This window comes from Notechis scutatus, chromosome Z (assembly GCF_049901735.1).
Source record: "Notechis scutatus isolate UNSWTSFEM ecotype Mainland chromosome Z, rNotScu1.2, whole genome shotgun sequence".
In the NCBI taxonomy this organism is placed as follows: Eukaryota; Metazoa; Chordata; class Lepidosauria; order Squamata; family Elapidae; genus Notechis; species Notechis scutatus.
In genome coordinates, this window is record NC_142025.1 from 53407835 (window position 1) to 53426550 (window position 18716).

At 38.1% G+C, this 18716-nt stretch overlaps 1 protein-coding gene and 1 pseudogene across 8 annotated transcripts in view; one reads left to right on the forward strand and one right to left on the reverse strand.

The window, feature by feature from the left end:
* ANO10 (anoctamin 10) overlaps positions 1 to 18716 on the forward strand; it is a 205550-nt gene that overhangs the window by 65085 nt on the left and 121749 nt on the right. For 2 of the 8 annotated variants that reach the window (XM_087946111.1, XM_087946115.1), the window contains exons 3-5: positions 13867 to 14022; positions 17123 to 17317; positions 18139 to 18273. In XM_087946111.1, coding sequence (XP_087802237.1) covers positions 13884 to 14022; positions 17123 to 17317; positions 18139 to 18273 — 469 coding nt within the window. In that variant the 5' untranslated portion in view covers positions 13867 to 13883. Of the gene's footprint in view, positions 1 to 10776; positions 10951 to 13866; positions 14023 to 17122; positions 17318 to 18138; positions 18274 to 18716 lie in introns of those variants that run through there. The other 6 variants (XM_087946110.1, XM_026684497.2, XM_087946117.1 and 3 more) reach the window with 6 other exon arrangements.
* On the reverse strand, positions 9613 to 10218 carry LOC148128870 (uncharacterized; annotated as a pseudogene).

Here is an 18716-nt window from a genome sequence, read left to right on the forward strand (position 1 = left end):
GAGATAATCTCTGGTCCAGTGATTCAAGCACTATGTGTTGGAGTGAGCTCCCATCATTTGCCTCAGCTTCTGGCTACCTAGCAGTTTGAAAGCATTCTACCTGCAAGTAGATAAATAAGTACCACTTTAGTGGGAAACAAGGTGGCATTTCATGAGAACACTCAGACCTCTGCTGGTGCAGTACCTGCCCAGATGTGATGCCAGAACATCACAGTGTGAGCAACGTTGGAGGTAAGAGAAGGCTCAGGATGATGCCACAGGATGCCTCTTGTCTTTTTGGAATGAAGGTAGTTTGCTTCCTGTGGTATATCCTTGATAAGCACATGAGTGCGAATTAAACAAATTAACACTCTTTGGCAGCCAAATAACTACTATACACTAAATAAACTACAAAAATGTTCCATAAAGTGTTACACACCCAGCTGTGGTTCATGATGTTTTTCTTCTGCTTTGTTTATTACAGTTAAATTTGTGCCTACCTAGCATTACTTTGATAATTGATGTGGTAAATATATTGTTTTAATTATATTAATTAAAATGTCTCTAATGCTGTATCAATGCTTTGGACATCACTATGGGGTTTGGCCAGAACACTGATGTAATCTAATATTATAATATTTACAATATTCATCAAAACAACATGTAGCACTCTTATTTTGAAGTAATATAATTCTGCAATGCTTGGCTGAGTACTTCAACATATGTTTAGTGTTTTGTGTGCCTAAAGTATTTTTCCAGTTCTTATCTGAGCTTCCTTGTAGGAAGGTAAATGTTTTTGAAACAGCAACACCAAGCTTAAGATGACCTAGCTCTTTAATTTCTTCAAAGATAGATGATACACTTGCAGATTTTAAATGCTTTTTCAAATGCTTTGCACTCTTACCTTTTTTTTAACTTGGTTTTCTTCCTCCTTATTCAGACATACTTATCAAATTTAGCTTCTATTTTTTATAACTGTATAAATAATTGTAAATAATATATTGTACCTTTCTTATTAGCTCTATCTGTTGCATCTTTTTGACCCTATGAGTTCGATAATTTCTCTGGTAGCAAATTAAGCAATGACAGCAAAGAGATTGGTTAGATAGAAAGTTCACTTAAATTTTAGTAGAAAAATTAACTGGAACATTATGAAAATGATCCAAGTAAGTATTATCATCAAAATATATACTTGAAAATTTTTGCACTGATTTGTATCAGATTTGAGGGATTTCATCCCTCCATAATGCGCTAATTTACACAGGAGTACAACAAAATGTTCTGAATGAAAACAGAATGACCAAATGTGCTTCCAAGCTTTTGTCATGTAAAGAAAACAAATATCAGAATATATATTCAGGAAAATTTATTCTGAAGCAACTTCTTTACTGCTTGAGAACTGAAGAAGCATCTTGGATGAAAATTGAAATATTTTCAAAGAAAAAAACAAGAAAAGCCAGTTGTTTCTTGGAAAAGTTCTTTTGGAACAACCATTTCTGGATGATTGAGAATCTCCATAGATGAGTACAATTTAAAAATTTTCCCTTTTACAAAACAAAAAACGATCCATTCTTTCATTGTTACATCAATGAGCTCGTAAAAAAGTAAAAGTAAAAAAAGAAGTGCAATAGATTCCACTGACTGATCATGATAATGAGCCACAAAAATGATACCAGCTCTTAGCAATCATAACCTGGTCGTTCAGATCTTTCCATCACCACTGTAACTGAATCCATCTACTCTGCTTCTAGTTGCCCTCTTATTTTTTTCCTCACCTTTCCAGCATTAAAAGATTTTCGTGAAATCAGGTCTACACATAATATATACAAAATATGATACGGTCTTTGTGCTTCTACTGAGACCTCTGGATTGACTTGTTTTATGATTTATTTGTATGTTTTTTTGCCTATCCATGTATGAACAGGAATCTTAGCGAAATTCAAAAACACCAATATTTTCTTTACATTGCTTCTTTATAGTTCTAACTGGTGTCACAACTATTATCTGCATAATTCTGATCTTTCTAGATATAGAGACATTACAGCATCTCAGTATCTTTTCCAAGGCCTTCATTGCATGAAGATGTTGAGTATTTAAAATCTTCTAAGTACTTTTCATAGCTTGATTTGGTCCACACAATCAAAGGTTTTTCTATAATTAATGAAGAGCATATAAACTTTTTTGGCTTTTTCAATTATCCTGTGTCCGTCAGCAATATTATCTTGTATTCTTTAGCCTTCTCTAAAACCAGCTTCAAATATGGCTTTTCCCTTTCCATGTAGGGTTCCAATCTGTGTTGGATAATTCTAGGCATTATTGCTAGAATGTGAAATTAAGCCGTCTATGATAATTTACAAATTATGTTACTTTCTTTTTTTGTAAACTAACCTCTATTGGCCTCTGCCATTCTCCAGCTTACTGGCATAGTTTGATCTGAATCTTCACATATTATGTTGCTTGCTACATTCCTGTAGGTATTTATTAATTCTCATAGCTTCCCACATGGTAATGCTTGATGTGCTGATTAACTTTGTTTTCTACCATTAGATGTTCTTGTAATATGAAATATTGCCTAAGTTATATTTCCTCTGTACTGTACAGATTTTCAGTTCACCCGTTTCAGTATACCTTTTTCACCCTTTGTTTTATTTTCTTTGATCAGTTATCAGTCCATTGGTGTTCTATGGCCTACCAATTTAAACTGGAACATCCTTTTGGGTTTGGAGGTTCTTCGGAAGAATGTCCTTGGGATTTTTTGTGTCTATATCGATCTTTGATGTCTTTACAGAAGACATTGTAATTCTGATTTTTGTCTCTTGCAAAAGTTCTTTGAATTTTGTTGTTGTTAATTTGCTTCTGGAAATCCTTGACTTTCTTAGCTTTTGGTTCTCTTCCTGACAATTTATACCAGGGGTGTCAGGCTACAGAACTTTTCTTTCAATCAATTAGAATGAACTTCTGAAAACGTATCAAAACGTATCAAAAAGGAATCCTTTATTGAGATGAGACAATTCATGTAGGGGTTAAAAGCAGCGTCTAAGGTCTCTCAGGCATGCAGAGATAGATAAGGGAGTTTAAAACCCGTCCCCTTATCTTGATGTGTATTTAGTGAAACAAAGGGCCAATGTGTTAATTCCCCCCACCCCCTTTTTAGAATGATCTTTTTCAGAGTTTCTCAGGACACATCTCACTGTGGAATTTTTATGGTCTCTTCATCTCCTGGCTGTCTCTCTCAGAGGTGATAGGTTCTGGCCATCTGGGTTTCATCTCTCCATTGTATCATGTGTAGGTTATACAAATTCGATATAAGATTAAATATATTCAGGTTACATCAAGAAGGATTTCTTTATCAGTCCCCCCCGCTTTTCTTCTTCCATTGAAGAAATGACAGATACACGGATCTAACAAGGGGTCTTCAAACTTTGCAGCTTGAAGACTTGTGGACTTCAACTCTCAGAATTCCTCCTCATGTTAGCTCATGAATTCTGGGAGTTGAAGTCCACAAGTCTTAAACTTGCCAAGATTGAAGACCTTTGATTTATACAATTAATTCTGTTTCTTGGTTGAATTTTTTTCCACATTAATCCTTAGCAACTTCTTTGATTTTATTCCACCATTTCTCTATCTGGTTTTCTATTTCAAAGAGATTCTTCCTGTTTTCCTTGGGAGTGATAAATATGTACTCAATATCCTATTGCAAAAAGTGGTTAACTTTTTTCTTTTACCTTAGCCTGGCTTAGAATTTGCATATAAGCAATTTGTGATGTGTGGGGTCCTTGGTGCTGTCGGAGCTCGGTTGTTTTCTTGCACACATTTTATTATCAAACTAGGTAACATCATCAGTGCTAGAAGGGAGTGTGGTTTGCTTTTCTTATACACTAGTAGCTTACCATGTCAGTATTGGTGGGAGTGTCCTTTGTGGTTTCTTGATGAAGTAGTTTATTGTTAGCCTGTTTGTCTGAATTGGTAGTTCCTTGATCGGGGCATTATTTACTTCTTGATTGTTGATCTAGTATTAATGTTACTCTTTTATCTGGGTGTTAATTACTAGTGAGGAGGTGTTTTGGTGTTTTGGTTTCATTTTTGATTTTTGATTGTTTCTTTTGAATGATAGATGTTGCTTATCTCTGTGCCTGTTGATGACTACCTGCATAGAATCTAAATATTGTTCTTTCTTGTCCTTCTTGACTATGAAAATAATCTGATTCTTTCTTAGCTTTTTGTGTCCAGGGTAGTAGAATATAATATTCTGCCTGGAAGTATCCAATTTCAATCCATTTCAATTTATTGATACCTAAGATAACAATATATACTCTAATCTTCCGCTGTGTTGAGTTTTTTTGTATTCTTGCTTTTTATTTTTTATGTTTCTATTATGATACTGTTTTTGCAACTTTGGATGTTCTTTTCCTGCATGGCAATATCAGCTGATATGCACCTGAAATCGAGCTTTGTCAGAAATACCATTAGTGCTCTAGTCTAAAAGTTCCTTAGCTCTTCCTCAGTAACATGTTGAGTCGTGATCAACTGAAGGGCCCATTGACAGTATATTGCCTGTTATGTCTCCCCTTTAATTGCAGGCGAGCAAAACAAAAAGCAGCCGTTTCAGAATTAATTCAAATCAAAAACAAACCCCCACAAGAGAACGGCTGGAGTAAATTCCAATACACAGCAATAAATCCTCACTCTGTCCGGCAACCCTGGCGTGGCAGTAAATCACAAGCCTCAGAGTTTGCTGTATGTCTTCACTCCCAATTAGTCACTTTGCTTCTGGCGAATTCCACCAGCCCAGCCGTGTCCTTTTATTCACTTATGAAGCGTGCTAATTTCCCTAATTATTGACTAGCTCTACGCTTTCTTTCTAACTGGGTTTGTCTTCTCAGCCTCCTTCTGTTTCTGACATCTAACCATAAGTTTTCCAAATTCTCATCTCCGCTGGAAAACTCTCTCATGCCTTCCCTGTCAGCCATTCCCGGCTGCTGATCAGATAAAGAACCAGAGGAGGTCGAAGGTCCTGACAACTCTATTAATTCAGGTCTGTCTTCCCTTGTTACATCCATTTCCTCATCCTGGTTACTATCCCAATCACTAAGCAATGCCGGCTCATATTTTGCTGCCATGTCCTCATCACTTGAACTCATATCTGCCACAGGAGCAGAATCCAAACCCGGAGCCACAACAATTGCCTATCCATGTAGTTTCCTTGGTAAAATATAGGAGTATTATACATTGCCTCTTCTGTACATTAGAAAGGAACATCCACCTCCAGAATATTCTTGAATTGCTGTTGTGTAGTTTGCTTACTTGCTTTAGCTGGTGCCTGGGACCACATTCATTCTTATAATCTGGGCATGCATTCCTGGCATTTTTTGCTGATCCCTCCCAAAGACAACACTTTTCCTCGACCCAGAATAAGTGAAATGGAATATTGTTCCTCTAATGAAGTTATTAAAAAAAACTAAAAGGGTAGTAAAAAAACAGTGATTAGTTCCCCCCAAAGGCCACTGTAGCCAATAGGAGTGGAGGGGAGAGGGTTATAGCGAGTTAAAATAGCATATTAACTAGAAGCCAAAGTTTGATCTATCACATGTCAAAAAACATGTTTTGATATGGAGCCAGGAGAGATTATGTTACTAGCCAATTGAGTTCAAATTGACAATTGACATCATGTGTTCTGGGCCTCAAGAAATGATGGGTGTCTTGCATTGAGGTACAGTGGAAGTGTAAATGTCCCTACCTTACAAAGATATTGGATAATGGTAGATTTGCAACTCTATGATAAATTATTTACTGTTTGTGCTGGTTACATATTTATGCACAAAGTAAAGATAATACTCTCAATCTCTGCCTCAGTAATTATCCAATAGAAGATAACTGGAAGATGGGTTATAGATTAAATTCTCGTTTTGGTGTTTATATATAAGCAACCTGACATTTCAAAAAACGGCAGTAAGTATATACGTGCCTATTATGCATTTAGGTGCCCAGGAAAAGGAAGAATAAGTCAGAATCATTGCGCAAGAAAATAGAAAATACTTAAAATGTAGATCTAAATATACGCGCGAACAACTTATGCACTTCCACAGTCAAAACCTTTCCTCCCCTCGCAACAAATAGACAGGTGCGCGCGCATCTCCGTACACGCGTACGACGGGTGTTTGCAGAGAACCTTGTTCTGGTGAGAGAACCAATAAGACCTTTCTTTCTCACCACAGAGGCGGGGCGAGTGAAAGTCCAGCCCCTCCAAGCAGACGCAGATCGTCTGGAGTGATTACGTCCGTTGGTCTATTGTGGAGCCGCGGCGTAGCCTTCCCTCCCCCTGGCGGCCGTTGAGAAGGGTGAGTGAGTGGATGAGGGCGTATATAGGGAAAGAACTCCGATCTTCCTCACGATGAAAGAGGCCGGATACTTCTTTCTTACTCCTAAGAGGGAAGGATGAGGGCGGGGGGCGGTCGGGAAAAAGTACGTTTCAAGAAGGGACGCAAAGGAGTGGGTGCTTGTGATACCGCTACTATCATATTATTCGCTTCACCCGCGATTACTTCTCTGATCTCATACATTTTGCACTTAGACTTTTCCGAAACTTAGCATCCCAGTTCTTGTTGCTTGGACTTTGACCTTTCTTTCTCTTGCCGGGTGTTTTTCGTTTGGCACTCCCTGCTCGGGTCAAGAGGCGCAACCGGATGGGGTCGGGTAAATTTGCAGAAAGCGAACTCCATTTATTGTACCCTTGGAAGAAAAGGAGCGCTACATTTCTCCAGATTAATAATTTCCCCTTACCGAGCTCTGGTTCTGCCATTAAGAGAAGGTTGGGAGGAGGGAGGTCTGGGGGGAAGGGTAGTGATCGAGTGCAGGTCTTGGTATGTCTAGCCTAATTCTCGCACGTGGTATGGGTATAGAATGGCAACCTTAAATGGGAATCTTTGCTAGGGTGTAAATCTTAAAATAATTCCTAATAGAAGCCAACACCACAAAATAAAATCATGGAGGAAGAGAGCAAAATAGACTTAAAGAACAAGTTAAACGTTGATAACGTGACAGATTCCTGACTGAACTTATACTATTTGTGGTATGCGAGCCATTCTTAGGATGGTACCGGAAGGGACGGCTAAGTGAAAATGTTTGCCTACTAACATCGTTGTAGTGATGCAACTTGCGTATTGCATCAAACATTATGACGCCAGAATGTAATTACTGGATTTTATAAGATAAGATAAGATAAATTTATTGTCATTGTGCTCAGGAACCTGAGAACAACGAAATAAGGTAAAATAATAAAATAATTTTCATGACATCACCCTGCATGGGTTGTCTTTGGCATGGTTGAAGTTTGCTACAGTTGTCACTTCCAGGGCCATTGCTCTTGAGGCGTCTTATTTTGTACACTTACCTTCAATATTAAAATTATTGCTAATACAATTTAAAAAGTTTTCAAACTCAGGGAGTTTTCAGATTTCAGGGAGTTTTCGTGCAATAACAATGTAAAGTTGCAATTTTGAATTTGTTGAATGTTGCACACGTGTTTTACATAATATTTGAAGTGGATTTATAACTATTTTACTATTATAAACACATGAGATTTTAATTTGCTGGAAACGTTGGGAAATTATGATCAATTAAAATTTTTTGCTTCATCATATTATATAGTCTGATAGTAAAGTATATTTCATTTTTCTTCCTTTTGGAGTGTCTGCTTTCAGAGTGAAAATTTAGGTACTCCTTGATACAGCACAGAATAATTCCAAAAATATTTTATAAATTTTATTATGGATTGTATAAATAAAACACATTTCTCCTTTCATTCATTTTTAAAAGGTATAATTAGAAGACTACTAAAATTGAAAATGTAGAATCTCAGTCAATTAATTTTTATGTTCATCCTTGATCAACATAAGCATTGCAAAATAATAATCTACGATAGATACAAAAATTTAATTTTAAACTATTCAAAAATAATATGTATTACTATAAAATATCAATAGCACTAAATAAAGTGTATGGATATCAATATGTAATCCAAAATCAATATAACAAACATTAAAATTAATCTAAAACAGTAGCTAAATTAAATTAGTAATTATATATTAAATTATATATTAAAATACTATTTAACTTTTCCAAACTGCTATTAAATAAATTTATTTCTGCAAATTAATTTATTTGAAGAATCATTAAATTAAATAACAAAAGGTTAAAAATACAAAAATAAAGATTTATGTTGTAATTAATGCTAACTCTGTATTAGATCCTGCTAAATGTTATATGCTATCACTGAGAACCTGGTTGTTTTATAAATTACAAGTGAAGAATTATCTTGAAGTGATGAATATACTAATAGACTAATGAATAGATAAGAAGAAATATGTTCTGTAATAGATAAGATAGATATATGCTCTATAAAACAAAAATAATGTAGAAGAGCATATGCAATAGTTTTAAAATGCCTATTACTTCATGGGCAAAGGCATTCCATGTAGGGACCCTTTATCTTCCTTCTAATCTCTCTGGTTTCATCCCTTTTTGTATAGAATAACGTGGTAAGTACCTTTGAAGTTTCTAATTTTCAGATAATATTGGTATGTCTAGTGTATATAGTCAATTTTGAAGGCTTTTAATTTTCTCCATAATTTTACTTGGCAAATAAAATGAAAATGGTGAGTTTAATTCTACAAAACCTACCTATAAGGATGGTAGTATAAGACTGTCAGTGCAAGGCAGCTAGGAAACTTAAGCTTTTATTTTTTAAATGTGCCTTTTTAGGACTGTGCCCTGCTGAAAATGAAAAGCTGATTCTTTAACAATGGCCCATTGCCTTGAGAGAAACATAGAAGCTGGAAGGCCAAAATAATTAAACAGTTGTGGGTAGGGGAAAGCAAAACCATTACTAAGTTGCAATGGGGGAGCTATTGTCCAGGGCAGAGGAGAAAGAGCAAGAAGAAAAAAATGCCAAGAAAAGGGGGAAGGACTGTCTGAGAACAGCCAGAGATTTATAGCACATTCAGGATATGTGGCAATGATGACAAAGTGCAGCAATGAGTAGAGATGATAATTTTAGGCCAAAGCTTGATGAGAGTAACAGCAGAGACAATCCCTTGCTAAAACTAGCTGGTCTCTGTTTGTTTGTTTGTTTGTTTATTGAATTCATATTACTGCCCACTGTGACTCGTGGCTTACAGAATGTAAAACCATTTTAAAATAAAAATAATAAAAAAGCTAACAAAAAATCAAATAAATTAATAAAATACAATAGAACAAAATCTGGAAAAAAAAATTTAAAATCACCTCTAATTCCCACCCCTGCTCCGACAACAGCAAAACACATGAGCCATTTGATGTGCTCCATCCCGCTCTGGGTTCCCCAGGCCCGCTGCCAGAACCAGGTATTCACAGTGCCAGGGTAGTAGAAAGGGAGCCATTCTAATCTCTGGGGGAATGATGCTCCAGAGAGGGAGCCACCACAAAGAAGGCCCTTCTGGGTCCCACCAGGTGTATCTCCCTCAGAGATGGGACCTGCAGCATTCCCTGCCTCCCTGCTCTAATGTATCTGGTAGATGTGATCAGCAAGAGACGTTCCCTCAGATAACCTGGTCCCAAGCCATGAAGGGCTTTAAAGGTGACAACCAGCACCTTGACTTACACCTGGAAGCAAATCAGGAACCAATGCAGTTCCCGCAAGAGAGGTAAAACATGTGCACACTGGGGTCTGCACAGAACCATGTGGGCCGCTGCATTTTGCACCAACTGGAGCTTCCGGATGTTCTTCAAGGGCAGCCCCATATAGAGCGTGTTGCAATAATCAAGATGGGAAGTGACTAGGGCATGAGTGACTGTGAGTAGGGACTTTTGGTGCAGGAAAGGGCATAACTGGTGCACAACCCACAATTGCACAAAGGCCCTCCTGGCCACGACCGCCAGCTGCTCTTTGAGCAGGAGTTGTGAGTCCAGTAAAACTCCTAGATTATGCACAGGGTCTGTTTGGGATAGTGCCACCTCATCCAAGACCAAAGGTGGCAATTCTCCCTGAGCCAACAAACCTCAAACCCAGAGCCACTCAGTCTTGCAAGGATTTAGTTTCAACCTGTTACTCCCCATCCAGTCCCTAACAGCCTCCACGCACTTCGAGAGGGAGAACACAGCAACACTTAACTCACTACAGGCCAAGATATACAGCTGAATATCATTAGCATATTGGTGATACCTCAGTCCATTGTGACAGATGATCTCACCCAGCGGCTTCATATAAATGTTGAACAGGAGTGGAGAGAGTATCGAGCCCTGCGGAACCCTGTAAAGTAGTGGCCAAGGGTTGGATCTCTCTCCTATCAAAACTGAGAGCGACCACAGAGGAAGGAAGTGAACCTGGACAGCACAAGACCTCCCAGTCCCATCCCCCGAAGCTGCCCCAGGAGAATACCATGGTCAATAGTATTGAAAGCCACCAAGAGGTCAAGTAGAGCAAGGATGGATGCACTACTCCAATCCCACTCCTGCCAGAGATCATCCAAAAGTGCGACCAATGCCGTTTCAGCCTCCTTAAAGTGCTGGGGCACTGTCCTCTCCTGTAGGGAAGCATTAATCACCGCCAGAGTCCACCCCCCTGTCACCTCCTGGGAAGGTTTTACAAGCCAGGAGGGACATGGGTCTAAAACACAGGTGCTCGCACGTATACTCCCTAGGACCCTGTCCACTTCCTCAGGAGCAACAGGGTCAAACCATTCCCAGATAACAGGGCAAGAACCTGCCTCAGGAGCTTCCACCGGACCAGCAACCATGCCAGCATCTAACTGGAAATGAACTCGAGCGATTTTGTCTTCCAGAAAATCTGCAAATTCCTCAGCGTGCCCCTTCAGGTGGACCTCAATCTCTTTCCCCAGGAGGAGATGGCTCACCTTAAAGAGGGTCTCTAAGCGATTATCTGCAAACAATTAATGTGGAGAAGTATTTACACTTTGCTGCACAAATCGCCACAAGGTAGGCCTTAGTAGCAGCTCTTACCCATGTTCGATCAAGTTCATTTCTTGTCTTCTGGCAGCGATGCTCTAGATGTCTCCTCATGCATTTCATCCCTATCAGTTCCTCTGTATACCACAGGGTACAGAGAGGTCTACAGACGAGGAGAGGTCACAAAGGTGAAATCTTACCCAGAGCCTAGTCACCTTCCCATTCTAAACAGTGACTAAGAGCTCGGCTGGACTGCATAGTAGATCTGCAGTTATAACCCCCAGCTCCTTCTGGAACCCATCCGGGTCCATTAGTCAACGGGGGTGGGCCAATATAATAGGTGCTGCCTCCCTGTGGAGGGGTGGTGTGGTGGTTTTGAGAAATTCATTGCCACCAGACTGATCCAACCATGATAAAGGGACCAAGGACAGGCCCACCAATTCCAGGTCACATAGACACTGCTTCAACAAGAACACTAAATTGGGTGTGTGACCACTATTACTAGTTGGGCTCTGGATGATCTGGGACAGGCTCATGGAAGTTATGGTTTTCATAAAATATTGGGCTGCCTCCACCCCCGCCCCCAAAGAAGACAGGTTGAAATCCCCCAGAACTATAAGCCTGGGAATTCCACCGCCAGCCCTGCGGTGAGGTCCAGGAGCCCAGGTAGGGAAGCTGCCATGCAGCAGGAAGGCTGGTACAGCAGCAGCAATCCCACCTAATACTTGGAGCCCAACCTAAGAAAAAGGGACTCTTTTTGGAACAGTGCCTCTGGAGGCTACTAGATATTCTCTGATTAAAAAAAACAGCCACACCTCCCCCTGGCCCTGAGGTCTAAATTGGTGCCTAGCTCGATAATCCACTGGGCACATTTCTACAAGGGGAACACCTCCCTCTGGGCCTAGCCAGCTCTCAGTTATACAAGCCAGATCAGCCTTCTCTTTGAGGATCAAATGGGCAATAAGGCTAGCCTTATTGTAGGCTGATCTGACATTTAAAGGCAGCAGGGCCACCACAATCTGCTGACTAGGAAAATGAGGTGAGGGCAAGGGGGCAGAACACGAGACTTGCATTCCCTGTGCCTGCCCTCCCCCTTGTCTCCTGTATCACCCAGTTACCTGACACCACAACATAACATAACAGCAGAGACAATCCCTTGCTAAAACCAGCTGGTCTCTGTTGGGCTAAGTTCCTTCAGACTGTTGACACATGAGAAATGTTGTGAGAGACCAAATATAGACACTATTCTGTAAACTCAGAAGCAGCAGCCTGGTCACTAGCCCTGATGCAGATGCTGGCAATTAAGAGGCACAAGTGCAGGACATGACCAGCCAGGAAAACTGAACAAAGAACAGCTCAGCAAGCAGTGGAACAGCCAAAAAAGGCTCTTGGATTATCTCAGCAATACTGCTGTTTGAAGAGGCCAGGGTAGGCCAACAACATTCCACAGCAGACTGGGTGGGGTGAAGCAGTATCTGACTGAACAGCGCTAGAGTATAGAACCCTAGATAAAAGGGTATCAGAAAACTTACAACAAAGGATGATGAGAGACCCTAGGATTTGGCAGTGATCAGAACTAGCAAACATCCATAAGAGTTCCAGAGCAAGAGACCCTAGGAACTATCAGTGAATAGAAAGAGTCCCCCAGAGCATAGTACTGCAGCTTGGCAATGAGTTCTTGCATCAGCTCTATGTAAAACTGAGTGAATTTAGCACAAAATCAGTTGAGATGGCCAAATTTACTATAGTGCAAGAAACCTCAAATTAAGAGAAAAAAATTAAATCAAAGAAAAGTTGAAAGTAAAGGTGGGATGATATAACCTAAGCAACAAAAGAAATAAGCATGGTTGTACAGAACTAAATTAATTAAGATAGAAATACTAAGGCAAGGGATCTACCGAAAGATAAAGCACTGTAAAGCACTGTAGAGATAATCTTGGGAAAGGAATGGCTGGATGGTTAAAGAGACACAACTGAGTCTAGGGGAAATGAGAAAGAAAAAAACAATCGCATCTTGCTTGGGGTGGGAAAATATGAGATAGGGCAGAGCGAAATTCTTGACAGATTTTCTAGTAAAATAGTATTTCTGAAATCCTTGTGTTTTGTATCCTGACATGGCCTGCCTTAAAAGGTTGGTCTCAATCTGAATGAAATTTATTAACATTCTCCTAGGTTTGTGGAAAAAATAGATGTTAGCTAGTCTCTAAATGCTGATAATAGAAAATACAACTTATTGAAATAGTAGGTGGCTGAAAATTGAATGGAGAAACATAGAATATATCTTTGTATATTATAGTTCTATCTTTGTAGGATTAGAATAATTTGATAACTAAGCCCACAGTCCTATTATTATCTGAACAATGTGTCATATTGCACATTATAAATACCTTCCTAATGATAAAAATGTATTGGTTTGAGTTGTATGGCTAGAGCCTTATGTAATGTAGTGAATCTTTAAACTCAGGTTAGTTCAGGTTAAATAGTTTTAAGATTATATAAAAAATAGATTTTTTAAAAAAAACTCTAAAAAATAAATAACTTGAAACTAAAACATCAGGATAAACTTCTGTTTTAACATATCTACCGGTACCATATTTGATACAAGGATTAACATACGTACATTACATTTCTCGAGGTGCCTTGCAAATATTTTTAATTTCAGTGTAATCTGCAGATAATTGGTGTAAAAATCTCAAAACTTTAGAGTTTAGAACTCAGAGTATACCAAAATGAAGAAGGAAATAGGGTTCTTTGAAAAATGTCAACATAAACAACAGGACTTGACTGAAAATATGCAGATAAACTGGAAATGTCTTTTTCAGTTTGATAGTAAAATTTTGCTGTTGCTGTACCAAAAATATATATGAAAAAAGGCAAAAAGTAGTTGCTTTGTAACAATGCTACCATCTTTCACAACAAAACTTTTTATTTCTACTTATTTGATAGATTGGTTGTCCAAAAAGATGAAGATAAGTTGGTCTGCATATGATACATTTGAGGCTAATTTCAAGCCTTTGGTGGTGGTTGAACTTGCACAAAATACCAAAGATGAAACCAAAGAGTGGCTGATGCAGAAGATTGTAGGGAAGAAGAAGAATGGAGGTAAGTGCCCTTAGTTTTATTAGGCAATTTATAAGCACCATTGACATTTCTTGTGAACATTGATTTATAATACACAATAGAAAAGAATGTGTATAGGCAGGCAAAAAGAAGATTTTTCAAGCTACCTTTAAACATTTTTCTTTTGCAAAGATTGTGATCTATTTTGGAAATGTGAATGAGAGAAGAATAAAAATAATTTTGAATCTAACAAGAGAAGCAGTCCAAATGTTGTATTTAGCTACAGACATAGGATATGTGCTGAGATATGTGTTTAAGTTATTCAGTTTGTCTGTTCTTCCATAACACAATAATTTATGCAGGCAATGAATATGTTTCAACTACTAAGAAAGTTAACTACTAAGAAAGTTATTTAGGAATTTGCTTACATTAGAAGCTCTCAGATTACACAAGAAGCAAAGGATGGAAACTAATCAAGAAGAGAAGCAACCTAGAACTAAGGAAAATTTTTCTGACAGTTAGAACACTTAATCAATGGAACAACTTGCTTCCAGAGATTGTGAATGCTCCAACACTGAAAGTTTTAAAGAGATTGGACAACCATTTTTTTTTAGTTTACTTTATTGCCATTGCACCTCATACAACGAAATCAAACACCATCTTCAGTGCACATCATGACCATGAAAATAAACACAAGCACACATCCTTCACCCTTCACAAATTGAATGGGAAACCCTCGACACCACACCAACACTGCACTATACAGCAGAATTCAAAAGAGCTACTGCCCTGGGATAGAAGCTGTTTTTCAGCCTATTTGTCCTTGTTTTTATTATTCTGCACCGTCTGCCAGATGGTAATAGTTAAAAAAAAGGGTTCCCAGGATGAGATGGATCTTTGAGAATGTTTTGAACTTTCTTAAGGCAGCGGGAGCTATAAAGCTCTTCCAATCTGCCACTGTGCAATTGGCAAACCATACAGAGGTGCAGCATGTTAAAATGCTCTCTATGGTGCAGCGGTAGAAGGTCACCAGCAGTTTTTCATTCAGTTGTTTTCTGAGAAGCCTCAGGTAGTATAATCTCTGCTGGGCCCTTTTAACCAGAGCTGCAATGTGGACACCCCAGGTCAAGTCCTTTTTTAGGGTAACACCAAAAAACTTAAAACTGGCCACTTGATCCACTCGGTCTCCATTGATAAGCTGGATCTCTGGTCTATTCCTTTTATAATCCACTATAAGCTCATTGGTCTTATTGGTGTTGAGGACCAAGTTGTTGTCTCCACACCACGAAAGCAACCTCATCTTGGTAGGCAGACTCATCCCCCCCCCCCCCGAAATAAATCCCACCACTGTTGTATCATCTGCAAATTTAGCAACAGTATTACTAACGTGAGTGGGAATGCAGTCATGCACATAAAGAGTATAGAGTAAGGGACTCAACACGCAATCTGGTGGTGTACCAGTGTTAAGAATAAGGGCTGAAGAGGTATGATTACCTAATCTGACCCTCTGTGAGCAGCCAGACAGGAAATCCATAATCCAAATGCAGATTGAATTAGAAAGCCCAAGGTCCAGAAGTTTAGACATTAGTCTATGTGGAAGAATTGTGTTAAACGCAGAACTAAAATCCACAAAAAGCATCCTCAGATTTGTCTGAAATAGTATAGTTATACTCCCCCCAAGATTCCTGTAGCTTCAGCACCTTCTATCATTTCATCTCTGTTAGAGTTAAGTCCAATATGGCTGGTCCCCTTGTTCCCATCTCTACTTTTGGGAAACAAAATTGTCAGGAACCTGTTTGATCTTCCACTTGGTGCAGAGTTTGTCTCCCATTGATGTCAGGGTAGTTAAAATCCCCCATTACTATTGTGATGTGCTTCCTACATACCTTAGTTAACTGACTAGCAAAAAGTTAGTTTGGTTGGGTGGCCTATAATATACACCTATAGCAATGTCAGTTTTCCCCCTTTTACATTAACCGAGATGCATTCATGGCAGTTTTCATCATTGTTGTGCTCTATTTCTGTAGAGATGTAGTTATTTCTTATATATAGTGCAACTTCACCTTCTCTTTTAAATAATTTTTCTTTTAAATAATTTAAATCTCTGTAGCTGTAATTCCATTTGTGAGTTTCATCCCACCAAGTCTCCGTAATGGCAATGAGTTTTTTCTTTTTAATTGAAAACTTTGAAAAAATAATTATATGGATAGAATATCATTTTATTAATTGGCTATGTGCCATGAAGTTGGGGTTGACTTTTAGTAACCACATAGTTAGGTTTTCTCCATGACAATCTATCCCTAATGATGGAGTTCAAAGACCAGTCATTTTTAGTGTGCCAAGATGTCTGTCTGGGCAGCGTTTATTCTTTTTATATGATTTTTACAAGCAGGCAAAGGCAACATAGGTACAGCATTAGGATTGGTGAAACCCCCCATCAATCCTTAAGAATAGTGGTGATGTTAACAGATGAGATCATTGTACCAGTCCAGGAATTACCAGCCCAGGACATGGAGTGAGATCATATAAGTATTTGAGGCCCAGAGGCACAGCAGTGTGCTGCTTGCACCCCCTATAGGATCTACATCTCTACTACACCCTAACTTGATCTTTCAGCTCCTTCAGTGGTGCACTCAATGCCATTTTCAGAATATTTGAAGCTATTTTATGGATTTTTGTCTTTGAAACAGTTTATATCAAAATATTTTGCATAAAAGGTTTTGATAGTCAGGACTCTCTGATTTTTTATTTGTTGCTTTTGATTTTATTTTGCTTTTATGAGTATTAAAATAAACTAATGTATTAATGCTTTATGTATAATTTAATTGAAAATATTAGAAAATATTCTAATCTAATCACTTTCCATTGATGTTTCTTTTTCTTCTCCTTTGGGTCTACTCATTTCTAACCTTTCCTAATTCAGTACTGCCTTTGAATCCAAGAATTTCATGACAGAAATGACCCAATAAATGAAATCACTGTGTAATTGGTTTAATTTTATCCAAACAAGTTTTGTGAATATAGCTGTCATTCCCATGTTTATGATTTAGCAAAACCTGTGAATATAATACACATAGTACATCCTCTTCATTATGAATAATAATTCATAAATAATCTACTTCATTTGTTTTCCTTTTTGAAGGAGCCCAACTTTTAGTTAAACCTTTGGTGGAGGAAGGAAAAGAGATTGAAGGAAGCAAGAACATATATCTTGTTGGAGCATCTTATTTAAGGCTGCTTCTAGGAGCTGAAACTGTAGGGTTGGTTAAAGAATGTAATGATAATACAATGAGAGCATTTACATACACATCTAGAAAAAATTTTAAAGATTTTGCAGGTAAAAAAAAAGTTAATTGTAAAATCAATTTATGTTTCTTGCTATTTAGGATCACACTGTTAACCTTTTCAGAAGATATTGTGAAATAAATAAGCATAATGTAATTGGGTAAATTTTGCCCAGAATTCCAGCATTCTGTTAATTTCTGATCTTCTGAACTTGGAATGTAAAAATGCTTGAATATTTTTCTTAAACTTAAGTTTTCTGTGATTATAAAAGTTATTCAGTATTCATATTAAATATTTTTTAAACCTTATAATCTATACTTTTAATAAATATACAGCATCTCCCTTAATAATTAACAGTTTTAGGAATGTGGAGACTTTTTCCATGGATATTGAAAGCTTAATTCTGAATATGTCATATTATACCCTGTTTCTCCAACAATATGGCCTCCCCCAATAGGAAATCCCAGCATGTTTTATAGGCATGAAATGAAATTAAGCCCCTCCCCCCAAATTAAGGCCTATATTAAAACATGCGAAATGGGGGGAATGGTGGGGGGGGGCTTGCCGTTAGGAAGTACTTTTGTTGCACACCGGATATAGTGCTGCCTGCGTTGACCCGATACGAAATGCCCCACCAATGCCGAAGTCAACATCCAAGCCATCGCCGCCCGCCCGCCCAAAGATCCAAGGGGGAATTAAGTCCTCCCCAAAAGATGGCCTAGCCATTTTTCGGGCTCAAAAAAAAATAAGACCCGGCCTTATTATATGAGAAACACGGTATACAGGATTTTAGAATCACCATGTAATTACTTTTGCTTGGAACTTATCAAAATAAGAATCTAGTTTTCAACAATGCATTTCTTTTTTGTTTAGAGGATAATCATGATTTTCTTACAATGGCAGAATGTCAATACATTGTCAAACATGAACTTGAAAATTTAAGAGCTAAAAATGAAAAGATGATCCCTGGCTATCCTCAGGCAAAGCTTTATCCAGGAAAGTCAATTAGTGAGTAATTCATTAATTTTGCATTGCATATGTAATTATATTTAAAAATTAAAATATAAAAATCTTTGGCTCTTCATTTAAGAGCATTGAATAATGTTGCTATGGTAAATATTGTCTGCACAACTCCCATAGTTTCAGTTACTTATTTATTGATCATTGCACAATCAGCCAAATGTTCAGACTGAGTTTGGCATTTTTGTTTACCAATCAAGTTCTTACCAAGGACCCAGGATAGGCAGATGTAGATGTTTGATGGTTGTAGAGATATCATCGCAGGATGGAAGCTTTTCCCAGTAAAGTCACCTTTTGCAATTGACTGATGGAGTATTTGTCAATACCAATGGTGTTCAAGTGGTGCTCCAGTTGTTTTGGGATTGCACTCAAAATCCCTATTACTATTGGTACTACCTTTGCTTGCTTTTGCCACAGTACTTCTATTTCTA